This window comes from Microcebus murinus, chromosome 19 (assembly GCF_040939455.1).
Source record: "Microcebus murinus isolate Inina chromosome 19, M.murinus_Inina_mat1.0, whole genome shotgun sequence".
NCBI classification, from domain to species: domain Eukaryota; kingdom Metazoa; phylum Chordata; class Mammalia; order Primates; family Cheirogaleidae; genus Microcebus; species Microcebus murinus.
Genome location: NC_134122.1, coordinates 49,450,349 through 49,466,012, shown reverse-complemented (window position 1 = coordinate 49,466,012; position 15,664 = coordinate 49,450,349). Strand labels below are relative to the sequence as shown.

Genomic DNA, 15,664 nt, shown 5'->3' with positions numbered 1-15,664 from the left:
AAATTGTTTGAGAATACAGTAATTTTTGAAACTTTTTATCATTTGAAATGTCCCAAGCAGCAAGAGGTCATTATGTACTATTAAAAAAATTTTTTTTCCTGTATCCTGTGACTAGTATCTCCCTAATCGAAGTATTTAATAACTTGGTTTTTGAAAGATGTATTCACAATGATATGTGACAGTTTTGTTTTAGGCCATACCTCTAGGAATAACTAACAGTGTTTAAAATTTTGTTCTGTTTCTAGCCTTGTCATTAAGATAAAGGGAGCTGATAATATAGTGTGTTCTTAGATAGTCTTTTATATATAGTCTTACATAAATAAGTGGGGAAGTGACCTATATAAAATTATGATATTTAATAAGCAAAAATTTAAACTTTTTGTAACTTAATGACATCAAGAGTAATTGTACCTCAGTTTGTCACTTTTCTTGATGAGCAAGTTAAAAACACCTACCCTGGTTTGCACCACTAAGAAGATGGTAGCTTTGGAGGTAAAAGCTGGGGCTAGAACAGTCTCAAAATCTCATAGTTATACCAGAGTTCTCTGGTGAATTCATGACCTAAATAAGAGAATCCTTGATGCCTTCTTCATTTCTATACACACAAACCTTTTTGGAACATACAGTGTTTTAACCTGAGAAAGATGGCCCCTCTCAAGTTTTCCCTGACCTGAAATGTGTCTAGGTCTAAAGAGGATACCCCAGACTAGCCCTGGGGAATGGCCGGAAGCATCAGAAAACCCTCACCACAGGCTAAAATCATTTGTGTTTTCCATTGAAAAAGAGAAACGATTGTTACTTTTTAAAAAAGAGATCAAACTCTCACTCTTTGCTGATGACATGATATTATACCTAGAAAACCCTAAGGATTCAACCAAGAGACTCCTTGAATTGATAAAAGAATTTGGTAAAGTCTCAGGATACAAAATCAATACACAGAAATTAGAGGCATTCATATACGCCAACAACAGTAAAAGTGCGAACCAAGTGAAAGACTCAATTCACTTCAAAATAGCAACAAAGAAAATAAAGTATCTAGGAATATATTAAGGAGGTAAAAGACCTCTACAGGGAGAACTATGAAACACTGAAGAAAGAAATAGAGGATGTAAACAGGTAGAAGAATATACCATGCTCATGGGTCAGCAGAGTCAACATTGTTAAAATGTTATACTACCCAAAGTGACCTACAGAGTCAATGCAATCCGTATCAAAATGCCACCAACATTTTTCACAGATACAGAAAAAATAATTTGACGCTTCGTATGGAACCAGAGAAGACCCCGTATAGCAAAATCAATCCTTGGCAATAAAAACAAAATAGGAGGTATCAATTTACCAGACTTCAAACTATACTCCAAGGCTATAGTAATTAAAACAGCTTGGGACTGGCACAAGAACAGGGGCATTGACCAGTGGAACAAGAACTGTGAACCCAGATATAAAACCATCCTCATATAGCCAACTAATCTTTGACAAAGCAGACAAAAACATACACTGGGGAAAAGAATCCTTATTCAATAAATGGTGCTGGGAAAACTGGATAGACACATGTAGAAGATTGAAACAGGACCCACACCTTTCACCTCTCACAAAGATCAACTCTTGCTGGGTAACAGACTTGAACATTAGGTGTGAAACTATTAGAATTCTAGAGGAAAACGTTGAAAATACTCTTCTAGACATTGGCCTAGGCAAAGAATTTATGAAGAAGACCCCAAAAGCAATCACAGCAGCAACAAAAATAAATAAATGGGACCTGATCAAATTAAAAAGCTTCTGCACAGCCAAAGAAACTATCGAGAGAGCAAACAGACAACCCACAGAATGGGAGAAAATTTTCTCAAGCTACACATCCTATAAAGGGCTGATAACTAGAATCTATTTAGAACTCAGGAAAATCAGCGCGAAAAAATCAAACAACCCTATCAGAAAATGGGCAAAAGATATGAACAGAAACTTCTCAAAAGAAGACAGAATAATGGCCAACAAGCATGAAAAAATGCTCAACATCTCTAATCATCACGGAAATGCAAATCAAAACCACAATGAGATATCACTTAACTCCAGTGAGAATGGCCTTTATCAAAAAGTCCCCAAACAACAAATGCTGGCGTGGATGCTGAGAGATAAGAACACTCCTACGCTGCTGGTGAGACTGCAAACTAGTTCAACCTCTGTTGAAAGCAGTATGGAGATACCTTAAAGCAATACAAGTAGATCTACCATTTGATCCAACAATTCCACTACTGGGCTTCTACCCAAAAGATCAGATGACACTCTACAAAAAAGACACCTGCACTCGAATGTTTATAGCAGCACAATTCACAATTGCAAAGTTGTGGAAACAACCCAAGTGCCCATAATACATGAGTGGATTAATAAAATGTGGTATATGTATACCATGGAGTACTATTCAGCTTTAAGAAAGAATGGTGATATACCACCTCTTGTGTTTTCCTGGATAGAGCTGGAAGCCATTCTACTAAGTGATATATCTCAAGAATGGAAAAACAAGCACCACATGTACTCACCAGCAAATTGGTATTAATGGATCAACACCTCAGTGGACATATAGGAATAACATTTATCGAGTGTCGGGGAGTGGGGAGGAGGGGATGGGTATATACAAACAGGATGAGTGAGATGTGCAGCGTTTGAGAGATGGCCACACTTGAGGCTCTGACTTGAGGGGGGAGGGGGAGATGGGCAATATATGTAACCTTAACACTTGTACCCCCATAAGACACAAAAATAAAAATACTATATTTTCCATTGAAAAGGTAGGAACGCTGTCAATCTCCTTCAGCTGTTCATGAATTTCTTTGGGATAAGACAAAGTTACTATATATTATTTTTCCTTAAATAATATACTTAGTTATGAGATGTATATTTCCATATGTACATGACATAAAAGGAAAATTTTAATATTTCAAAGCTATAGGAAGCAATATAAAGTGATAGGAAAGCCCTGGACTGGGATTCAGTTAACTAGATTTTTGTTTTGGTTTGTCCTGCCAATCCCCAAGTTCTTTATTTATAGAACAGAAAGAAAAATTAATGAAATTGAACAAGGTATTTCCCAAAGCTCTTTCTGATTCTTAAAAATTCTGAGTTTTTATTATTTTAAGGAGCAAAAACAGATTAAAGACTCCTTAAAAAGTTTATTCCTTCCCTTATGCTTTGAAATCTTTTTTCCCCCGAGTAGTCATGATAATTACAGCTTTCTACCCTTGAAGTCATGATTGCTCTGAATTGCTAAAGAAGAATAAAATTTAGTACACCATTATAAAAGTCCTTTCATTACAGGGTTAGGTAATGGTGGGAAATGTGACCTCTACTCTTTAGTGAATAGATCTTTTTAATATACAGAGGCATTGTTCTTTTTGGCATAATAATGAAAGCATTCATTATATCTAGCACTTGGTTCTAATCTAATCTTGGTATAGAATTAGTTGTTTGATAATGTTATATGACCTTGATTGCAATTCATGGGGGAGAAGGGTGGTTGTGGTTGTTGTTAGGACCCCAATTATAGCATTTCTTTTGCACTTACAGAATGAACTTCATTTTTATCAAAGCTTATGAAGTCTGAGTAATCAAATTCCTTTGGGATTTGCTGTTGAGTAATTACTGATGAGATATTTCCTGTTACATTTTTTGTGATTAGCTATCAATATAATTTGATCCAGGTGCTTTTTTCCCATTGTAGTTGCATCATATTGTTAGTGAAAATTGAAAATGTCTTTGTCCTCTGATTAATTACCCAGTTATTTGCTTCTCTTGAAGGCCACCTTTACTTAAAGTTAGAAATACTTGCTGGATTTTAAGATTTTTAGTATTTAAAATGAAAATTTTTACATTTGTGAGCATGTTTTAACATTTAACTATTAAGAGGAATGTAATTGTTCTGCTGTAATTTACCTTTTGAAACAGGACAATTTCTAAATTATATTTGATGACCATTTTAAGCTTGATTACCAAAATTTTGAAGTTATATTCTTCCTTAGCTCTGTTTACATACAAATCTTTTCACTGTAGTAAGAGGAGAAATGAGGGTCCCTGAAGAAGCTCTTAAGGTAAAAGTTTTTACTTCTTTTCTAAGCCTCCCATTCACTAGGTTTCATTTTTACTCATTGATGTTTCACTTCCATTTTTAAATGTTTTATAGCATGAGAAGTTTACCATTCAACTTCAGTTGTCCCAAAAATCTTCAGAATCAGAATTATCAAAATCTGCAAGTGCCAAAAGCATAGATACAAAGGGAGCAGATGCTGCTACAGAAATTCCGCACAAAGCTACAGAAGCACTGAAATCTGAGGAAAAAGCCATGGGTAAGCTAACCTTTTTAAAAATACTATGTTTCTACTTGATTTTGAAGACATTGCATGCTTTGTTCTCAAAAAGTTGGTCATGTCCATATAAAAATAATTTATAATGTTGATTTCAGAGTGTTTTAATGCAGCCAGTGCTTTCATTAGAAAGCATTATAAAACATATAATTGTGTATGACAGTTGTATGTAGTTATGCTTAGTATGTTTAGATATTTAAGGGAAGTAAATATAGTTTAAATGTTTGAGGGAAATAAATACATTCATCCCTCGGTATCGGTAGGGAGTTAGTTTCAAGGACCTCCTTGAATACTAAAATTCAGGGATGTTCAAGTTCCTTATATAAAATGGTGTATTACTTGCATATAACCTATGCATATCCTCCCATATACTTTAAATCATATCTAGATTACTTATATACTTTAAATCATATCTAGATTACTTATAACTAATATGATGCATACTTCATTCATGGAGACGCAAAATAATACTTGGCATGAGGCAAATGTGAGTTTTGCTTTTTGGAACTTTGCGGAATTTTTTCTCCTGAATATTTTGGATCTGCAGTTGGTTGAATTCATGGATGTGGAACTCACAGATAAGGAGAATTAACTGTATAGTTTACAGTGTAGTTTACCTAATAATATTTTTTATTTCATGTCTTTTCTGCATTTTCTCCTAAATTAGTAACACAAATGAATTAAAAGGAATTTTTTTTAAATCCAATAATGCTACATCATCATACAATTTACAGTTGTAGGAACTGTAAAAAAAAAATATGCCTTAAATAATATATAATCCCATTCAAACAGAAACAATTTTTTAAATTAATAGACATTACCACATTTGCTCAAATAAAAATCTGTTAGTTTTGCTAACAGGTCATTTAAATTTAGTTACTGTGCAATGCCCTTAGGCTTTAAAAAAAATTAGAAAATGAGTACTTCTTTTATATTTACCCTTAATGAGCCATTTCTGATCAGACTGGTTTCATTCCTCCCTAGTTGATTATTGCCTAGTTTCAGGAAATTTTTTCTGCTGAGGCCACTTCCTGTCTAAATATTCAAGTCAAAGGCCATTTGTTACAAGTTGTTCAGTTATATACCAGTTTCATACTTTAAAAAAAACTATTGGGATGTTTAGCATGTTGTATTACTTAGATACTAGGCAGCACAAATTTTTATTTAGTCGTGTCCAACATGGTATAAGGTCTTACACAAAGTTATTGAGTGTAGTGTACTTTTTAGCTATCTAGACTATACTTTGTTTTTTCATTTAATCAGTCAACCAGGCAATTCTAGATTCTGCAAAAGCGTATTTCTTTTTTCAGTTTCATCTGCTTTAGACAGATTTTTCCCACCTCTTTCCAGATATTTCTGCTATGCCCCGTGGTACTCCATTATACGGGCAGCCATCATGGTGGGGGGATGGTGAGGTGGATGAACAAAGAGCTTTCAAGACAAACGGCAAATCAGAAGGAAAAAATCATGAAACTGGCACGTCAGGTAAAAAAATCTCAATGACTGTGACATTAAATGTATATCTTGGAAAGCATTTATAATCTAAACAAACAGCTGTCTACCCTGAAAAGAGATAATCTATTGATAAAAAATAGTTGATGAATGTTTTAATGGCCTTATCATTTTAATGTACATTTTTAAATTAAGAGTGATTTTCATGTAAAGTATTAATTCCAGTATCTTTGTAAAGCACTTTTATTTATAATACTTTTATTTTTCAGTTTATGAGATTTAACAAACTTGGAAAATAATGATATGACTGGGCATTTTAAGTACTTTAAAATCATTGTTAAAATATATCAATCAGACAAAAATAGTAGCTACAAAGTAATTTTGTGTTTTCATTAGATTCACAAGCATATAATCATATTTTAAATGAACAATTTCTATTGTGTTCAGATATGTGGTATGAAATTACAATTTGTTTTAAAACCTCAGTGTGCCCAATTTGTTGGGATATGGTGGGTAACAAGATTAGTTGAGTTCAGCAGCCAGAATGAAGAAATAGTTCTTGGTCAGATTTTCAGATTAGTAGTCAAGGAACATATTCTTGACATTGTTGATACTGTTCATGGAGTGGTTTTGTCCATAAGCCAGAAAATCAAGACTTCCAGGAAATAAATGGAGGCATCAATTGTCTGTCACATAAAGACCTTGCAAAGAAATCAGAAGGACGGAGCAGCCAGTTTTCGTGATAACAACAGATAAGGATCCAGAACTGGAGGAATTAAGTCCAGGCACCAGGGATCAGTGTGGAAGACTGAGTCTGATTCTGAGGCAAGGATGAATTCCATCAGAACTCTTCTCAATTTCTTACCTTTGACCCTAGTTCCGAAAGATAAGTAGGACATTTTTCTTAGCTGGAGAATAAGAATACTGGGTTTTTTTTTAGATATGCTCCAATTTATAAGGATATGGGTCTAAGAAAGCTGGCGTTATCAACTTGGTCTTTACAGTGCCCAAAGCTGAATTGGTCAACTCTCCAAGTAAATTTCCTCTCACAGCTACCTTTTTTCTGTCACCAACACAATTTTCTTTATGCCCAAGCTCAGAAACTTAGTATTATTTAGCATGTTTTCAGATATAAATAACAAATAAATAACCTGAGACTAAACAGGAAGGAGGTTTACCGGCTTGCATAACTGAACCCCCAAGCGTTGTTCAGTGCAGCATCTCAACAGTGTAGGTGCCAGCTAGCTAGTTTCTTTCCATCTTAGTCTTCCTGTCTTCAGTGGTGGCCTGCTGAGGGAGTTTCCCCTCACACTCATAGGCTGCCTGCCAGCAGCCAGCCATGGGTACATGCTACTTTGATCACATCCAGTAGAAAAGAACAAAGGTTATTCCAGAATACTTCCTAGAATTTGGAAGATGAACTTTGCCCAAAGTTCTCAACACATCCCTCTTCTCATTGGCTTCTCACAGGTTCTGGAGTGGGCCACCTGCTTTCTGAACCAGTGTCCCTGGCAAGGCATATGCGATTATCCTTAAACCAATCTTGCTCACCTTGAAGCTGAGTGTGGGGTTAGCCACATGAGCTGTGTCAGGGAAGAGTGAATACTGGAGAAGTTTGGAGTCCTTTTAGGAGGGAAGAACAGGGGAAAGATACTGGAAGGCAATCAAGAATGTCTACTTTATTTGAAAATTTTGTCTTCCCTTCACCTTGTCTAATATATAATCTATTTCTGTTGCCCCTCACTGAATCATCATTGAGCTACTTACCTCCTATTTCAACCCCTTTGCAGTTCATTTTGCATAACAAATCTAAGTTAGCTTTGTTTCCTTTGTTCAAGAAACTAGAGTCAAGAAATTGCCTTTTGCCTACCAAATAGATTTTAAACTATGTAAGTCTTATATGTCAAAAGTTCTCTAATTTTGTCTGTTTCCATGGTGAGCCTTATGTCCCATTACCAGTTGTTTTAGCATTCTCTCAATGCATCTCCACATAAATTATGCTAATTCATACCTGTTTCTCTCCCAGGACACATATACACACATACATCAGATGATGTGAAATTCTAAATGATGTATCTTTATATATATTGCTGTAACATAACACTCTTTCATTCATTGTTTTGTGTGTCTGCCTTCTCTCCACAACTAAACTATAAATGCCTTATTTGAAGTACCACATATTATACTTTTATTGTGCACTAGAACCACCTAATAGAGAGAAGAAAGCATACCAATTAGGTGGTTAAGAAAACACAGCTGAATGTAACTATTGCCAAATTCTGAAAATAATTGTGATAGTGATTTTATATGGCCATTAAAAATTTAGCCCTCCCCCAGCACACACAGAACAACTTTTGAAATCTGAAACATACAACTTTTAAAATACAATGAACTGTATGTGTAATTTCTGTATAGGAAACACAACCATGATTCATAATAATAGCTGACCCTTCAATGGTACTTACTTAATCCAGACACTTTTCTAAGTGCTTTATATGCACTTGATTATGTAATCCTCAGAGCAATGCCTAAAGGTAGTTATCATTAGTTTGTCCATTTTATAAGTAAGGAAATTCAGGCATAGTGATGTTCACTTACTTGCCAAAATCACCCAGTTAGCAAATAATGGAGCTGGAATTTCAGCTTTTGTAGCCTGACTCCACACTCCATGCTCTTAACTCAAACAGTAAATATTTCAGTGATGATTATTCTTGTCAATACAAACACGTATATATACACGTGTATATACACGTGTATATATACACGTGTATATACATGTGTGTGTATATATATATATATATATATATATACACACAGTCAGTCCAAAAGGATAAACTTCATAAGGTGCAAAGATTTAAACAAACACTTCAAAAACAAATAGGCATAAAAAATTGATTCCTTATACCTCAGCATAATAAAATAAATTTCAAACTGTGAAGCATCCAACAGTAATTTCACGTATGTGACTGAAAATAAATTCTATCAGCTTATATGCCCTGTCTCATTGAATATCATTTCTGCTAGATGACCAAAAGCTATCTCATAATCTTGGGACTGTTTTTGAGTAGTAAGGAATAATGATCTATGTTTTGCGTCAAATAGTTTAAAGTGCTCTGTCAGATACAGCTGATTGACAACCTTATGAGATTCTTACCTGTTTTCCTATATTAGTATGAGGATATTATTGTTTCCGATTTATCCTTTGCAGTTTTTAAAAATATAGTGTGAGAGAAACAGTTTACTGACCTGAAATAATTTATGAAGCCAGCAGAAATTGTAGAATCAGATTTGAGGGTTATGCCAAGTGCTATTTACTTTGATCATTTTGAAATTAAGGTATTTTAAAAAATGTTACAGATTACAGAATATGAATAGTTTAACAATTTATGCTCTAAGCATACTCTTTGAGTGAAAACAAAAAGTGATATGCTTCTTGGTTATGAAATTTTAAATTAAAAACTTAGTACTTATTATAGAATGTGAACATTCTAGAAAGGATAATAACAGAATGTCTGTTACCTAGTAATTATTTATATCCCTCTCTGTGAGTCCACATGTATTCAGAATCTGCTAAAGATTTACCATATAGCCTAAAGACCCCTAGAAGCAAATATTTACATTAGAGCAATTAGTTCTTCTGAAATTGTGTGAATATTTTGAATCCTATTAAGAAGGAAAGTATATCCTCAGTTTAGCTATAGTTATGCTCTTCTAACTTTTAATTTGGTCTCAGCATTAATTTAGGTTATAATTAAAGGCCTTTAAATGTTGTACACATTTTGAAAAGGCAGGGGCAACTGTGAATAATAGATTCTTAGCTCTTTTGCATTGATTTTTAATCCAATGAAACTAAATTTGGAAACTTTGAAGTTGCAGCTCCTTTTCAGCAAATGGGTTTTCCCAGTCTTTGTAATTTGAAATACTTGAATAAGCTAGATTGATTAGATGTTTTAATCAGAATATACCATGATAATTATCGTCTTTGTTATCTCAAGTTAGTTTAATATTTAATTTAGTACGGAAGAGTGAAAGGAACATTTATTCTGAGTTAAGCATAAGTATCCCTGAAAGGTTATATAATTATAAAATACCTGAAGAACATAAACAGATTATCACCAATCGCTCTTCTGATTTAGATATACAGAATTAGTTCTAGCATAATCAGTCATTAAATAATTTTAAAAATCTAATAAGGATTAATAATAGATTAATATAAATATTCAGTATATTAGTTTAATTTGATATTAATAAAATGAGTTTTGAAGATAAATGAATGTTAAATATATAAATTCCAGAATTGTTCTGAGAGAAGTTGTTTTATTTTTCTATTTTGATTTAGTAGACCCCTAATAATTTTTCTAGTAGGCACTTCCCAAGTGTAAAAGAACCACACACTTCATCTGTTTTGTTCATCTTCAGGGAAATTAATCCCTCCACAAGATGATTGAACTTTATTTTATAATTGACACTTTTTTAAAAAGTTTAACCATTTGGTGCCTTTCTATTAAATCTATTACCCATATCAACACCTTATTAAGAAAAGGCCAAGTATAAGTTAATTTTTTCTTTATAACTCAGAATCATGGAACTGTGAACCTTGCAGTGCTAGCCTCAGGAGACTTTGAAGTATGTAAGACTGTTGGCCCTATATATTGAGTGGTACTGGACTACTATGTTTTTGAGGCCATTTGTCTGTTCTTGATTGTTTTTCATCTTGCCTCTACCACTTGACTCTTACTTTTTAGTGCAGTTAAGTCTGGCCTTAATCTTCACTTCTATAGCCCCTCCAGATTTGCCGTGGATTATGAGTAGATTGTAAAAAGGCTCTATGTGAGGAACTTACCTGTTAGTAAAGTTTATGACTATTGGAGTATAGGCATTGTCATATCTGTCTTGGGTTTTTTAGAGTTAGTTTTTGATGTTAGATTTTTTTTTTTTTCTTATTTTTTGGTCTTCCTGATTCTTGGCTGTGTTGCAGAGTTGGAAGAGGAAAACATTTATTTGTGTGCCTACTTTGTGCCTAGGCTTTGTTCTGGGTAACTTACATTATCTCACTAAATGCTCATCTCACTAAATCTTTACAGCAGTCTTATGGATAAATATTGTTTTCTCATTTTATGATGAAGCAAATGAGCATTAAACATTGATAAAGGATTTTTCTGATTTCAAACTTTGTCCCAGTTTTCCACTAAACCATGTAGCCTTTATGATCATCAGATGATAGCATGCTCCCTCTCCACTCTGTTATCCTATTTGACATTGTTAGATGACTGGTTTTTAGATAAATTAAGTATTTTTAGATAAATTAAGTATTAACTTGTATAAATTTCAAGTTTCTAGTTCTTCGAGTAAAGACAATTTGAAGTAGTACTGGCTTAGGGAATGGTAACCTTAAAAACAGTGATGTGCACTTGTTGACCACTGCTGTTTTAATGTGTTATCATGGGAAAACATTGAAAACATGTTAGTATTAACTGTGAACTTTTCTTTTACAAGAGAGGAAAACTGGAAAAATATTCTTTTGAATTATGAGTGACAAGTGGATGATACATGCTATATCCCTGGACTAGCTTTTTGTAGTTTTTACTTCATAGCTTAGCCAAATCACTTTTATTAAATAGTTGGCTATCCAGGTACTAGTAATGAGTAGAAAACTACCACCCCAGCATTATTCTGTCACCTGAAGGATAAAAAAGGCAAAAACAAACAAACAAAATATATATGTATAAGAGAGGAAGGATAGGTTTATAAGCCACTTATATGGACTTGATCAAGTACTGTACATTGTACATAGCAAATAAATTTAGTGTGTAAAAAGTAGAATAATAACATTAATGAGTTTATTAATATAGGGAGAATAAATATATTTTATTCTGATGGTAATTTTAAGTGAAATGACTTCAGCATAAACATTCAAAGTCTAGGTGGACATTTTATTTTTAAAAATATATAAATTAACTCTTTATAAAGAAATTTTAAAAACTTTACATTACTGAGTCATGTTATATAACCTATTCTTCCAAATACCCTCTATAATTATTGCTCAGATAATGAGGAGTTTTTCCAATACTCTTCTTTCAATTTTAATGATCAGTAAAACATACTTGATTTTGAAAAGGGTAATTTTTACATTGGAAGTTGTTGTTACATATTCTTTCTGCATTCTGGTTAGATTTTATGGACAATTTATTATTATTATTATTTTGGAAATGCATCCTGATTTCTTCTATGCCCTATACTGCACATTTGATTATAGGATGTTACTGTACCATTCTTCTATAACCTAAAAGCAGTTTTATGATTGTCATTCAGAATACTTTCAAAAAATTAATTATAGCATCTGATGAATTCCACCAAGATTTGATATTTGAAGCAAAATGTTTCAGAAGACCAAATTCTTTGCTTAATTAGACATTTACTACCTTTTTCTCCTAATAGATTCTTGAGCTTTAAGGAAATATATTGTATTTGAACTTGCTCATCATGATCTTTAACATAGATGTGGTTCTTTTGCTTCCTCAACAACAGGACAGTATAATCTTTAATTTTTTAAAAAATTTATTTTTTAATATACTTAAAACAGAATTTTGTTTAATTACATTTAATTTTAATTTACATACTTTTGTGTATTTTATTTATTTATAAAAGTACGTCTATTTTTATACCTGTATATTCGTTTCTGAGGCACAGAAGAATAGTAATAGTGCGCCAGTGTTGCTTGCTCCTTCTCCCAGCTCTCGTGCACATTCTGCTTTGTAGAAATGTGAACTCATTTTCTTCTGGAGTTTTTGGCTGGCAACTGAATTTTTTATTTTTACCTTATTTCTTTCATACTGCTGCTTGGATTGCAATGCTGCAAGCAAACCACATGTTTTATCTTTAACTACTCTTTCAGTCTTTATTAAATGTATCTTTCACACATCAGTAATATTATTTTTATCATTCTTAAAGTAATGTTTCTGAATGTAATGAAGAATGGTAAGTGGAATCATTACTTATAGAACATCACTTACATATTTACTGCATGTTTGTATCCTCGTTTGAGCACCTGTTCTCCTTTGGAGCTCTAAGTGTGTTCACAGATATTTCAGATATTTGATCCTAGTGACTTGATAAGGAAATTCATGCTTTTTCTATCACTCTACATATATACAATGAACATGCATATCCATCTACTTTGATTTCAGTTCTTTTGCACCTTGATGGTTTCTAGATCCAAGTTGGAAAAAGCATGGACCTAGCCATGCAAGATCCATCCCTTAACTGCTTGGCTGTCCTTTGCCATTGCTGCTCCTATCTTGCAACTCCTATTGATAATTGAATGGCATGTTTATAATCAAGATTCTTTCTTCTCTGTGATGTTTGTTCTGTGACATAAATGCCATTGTTTTTCATCCAGACTGTGCTCTGCCTTCTGATTCTCATGGAGTAATACAAATGGCCATTACCAGATGCCCTTAAGTGCCGCAAGCTCCCAAATACTTTGAATTTTTTCTTATTTTTCTCATTAGGGTGCAGCATAGATGCCAAGCAAGTTGAGGAACAATCTGCAGCTGCAAATGAAGAAGTACTTTTTCCTTTCTGTAGGGAACCAAGTTATTTTGAAATCCCTACAAAAGAATTTCAGCAACCTTCACAAATAACAGAGAACACTATTCATGAAATCCCAACAAAAGACACACCAAGTTCCCATACAACAGGTGCAGGGCATGCTTCATTTACCATTGAGTTTGATGACAGTACCCCAGGGAAGGTAACTATTAGAGACCATGTGACAAAATTCACTTCTGATCAGCGTCACAAGTCAAAGAAGTCTTCTCCTGGAACTCAAGACTTGCCGGGAATTCAAACAGGAATGATGGCACCAGAAAACAAAGTAGCTGATTGGCTGGCACAAAACAACCCTCCTCAAATGATATGGGAAAGAACAGAAGAGGATTCCAAAAGTATTAAAAGTGATGTTCCAGTGTACTTGAAAAGGTTGAAAGGTAAAGTGAATTGATCATTTCAGAACTTCCTATTTTGTGATAAAGGACAGTCTTCACAGTTACCCTGCTTCTGTTAGATAATTATATGGTAGAAAAGTCTGCTTTTTCAAAGTTTAATTTTAAAGCTCAAAAGCAAGCCAGACTGCCATGTCCAACTTATTCAAAATAGCCTTTCTTCATTTTCTTGCCAAAACCAGATTGGTTTTGTGAATTTATATTTATACAATTAAATGTTTCTTTTTCCTATGGAAATATAAGATTTATTCATTTCACCAGTGGAATTTCCTGGAAGACAATTCCCATTATTTTCTTGATTTAAAGAAAAGATATATTCAATTCTTTTATCTATTATGATGTCAATATCTAGATTTTGAAGGAAACTTCAAGCCATTTGGTATGGGCCAGCTGTTCTACTTGTTTAATATAGTTATATTATTGATGGAGTGCTTCAAATTGTTCTCAGTGGTTCCTCATAAAACATAAATTTTTCATTTAGAAATACTAGGAATCTATTAATTAAAAATTTTTTCAATATTAAGACTTTATAAAACTCACAGATGAATGTTCATTTGTGAAATAGCTATATGTGCTGTATTAGTGTAGCACTTGGCCAAAATTAATAAAATCTTTATGCCTATACATTGAGATATCAGCTGATCAGTTTTTTCCCATTGGTTTTGTCAATTAAATTTAGCTAAGAATTGATTGAATACAGATTTGTGTTAGTCTGTCTTATTTTTATTTAATGATGTATCTGTAAGGAAAATAATATTGAATAAATTGCAATTGCATGTTAATCTGACTATTCTTTTACTGTATTAGGAGTTAGTGGAATTAAAAAAGATGCTCTTTGAGATCAGAGAACATATATTACTTACCCAACACTTCATTTGGTATTTGAACATGTGATAGGTACTCAGTAAATTGAATAAATAGTGAATGACTTCTCTATGACAAGACTAACTCTGATTTAATCTGTACTTATGCCCTGGCATTCTGATCAAGTAATAAAGAAATAATATTCATATATGTATTTCTGATTTGCTTCTAAAACATTTCAAGATAGTGAGATGATGTGATTACCTAATTCTTTGTTGAGACCTATTAAGATATTTAATTATAATTATCAGCACTTACCTGGAACATGTACTTTTGAGATAGGATTGTGAACTTTTGTTTCTACTAGATAATTTTAATACATAATTGAGACCTATATATGTATGTGTAGGTTAAAGCTCACAAATAAAAGCTACACATTTGTTAACTTACCATTTATGTGAATTGGATAAATAATGCTGATATCCTTGGTATAGTTTAAGAGGTAGTAGCATGATCCTTGAAGATTTAGAAATAACAGTCTTTTTTAAACCACTCTTAATGAATTAAAAATGAGTTAGATCATTTTAAAAGATACCATTTTAAAATAGCTTTATTAAACTCCTTTATATTATAACTCATTTTAGTCATAACTATTATCTGTATTAACTGTTATTTTTAAGCCATCACTTTAAGACATTGTCTGCTCTTGAACAAGGCTCATTTGTGAACCTGATTCCAAACAGAGGCATTAATGTCCACATCATTGTATCTATCTTTCGTGATTAGAAATTTTAAAATTTTATCAGAAGTTATATAATCAAATTACATTGTCCTTCAAAGTTGATTTATAGATAGACATATTCCAATATGGTGCCATTGCTGAGAACTCTTCTTTTCGATTTGTCTTTAGACCATTTGGCAAGCCATCCAAGAAACGGTTTTTGTAAATATAACTCATTTTTGATCCAAAATAGATCCATTTTATTTCTCCAGACATGTTTATAAATGACATGAGACTTTCTTCAAAAGTCAGCTGCCATCATTAGATAACAA

The 15,664-nt window shown here is 32.9% G+C and overlaps 1 protein-coding gene across 12 annotated transcripts in view; it reads left to right on the top strand.

Moving 5' to 3' along the window:
* The window catches only part of CEP170 (centrosomal protein 170), a 117,118-nt gene that overhangs the window by 39,651 nt on the left and 61,803 nt on the right, over window positions 1-15,664 (top strand). For all 12 annotated transcript variants that reach the window (XM_075995520.1, XM_075995519.1, XM_075995518.1 and 9 more), the window contains exons 5-8: window positions 4,024-4,079; window positions 4,172-4,334; window positions 5,703-5,837; window positions 13,316-13,792. In XM_075995520.1, coding sequence (XP_075851635.1) covers window positions 4,024-4,079; window positions 4,172-4,334; window positions 5,703-5,837; window positions 13,316-13,792 — 831 coding nt within the window. The remainder of the gene's footprint in view (window positions 1-4,023; window positions 4,080-4,171; window positions 4,335-5,702; window positions 5,838-13,315; window positions 13,793-15,664) is intronic.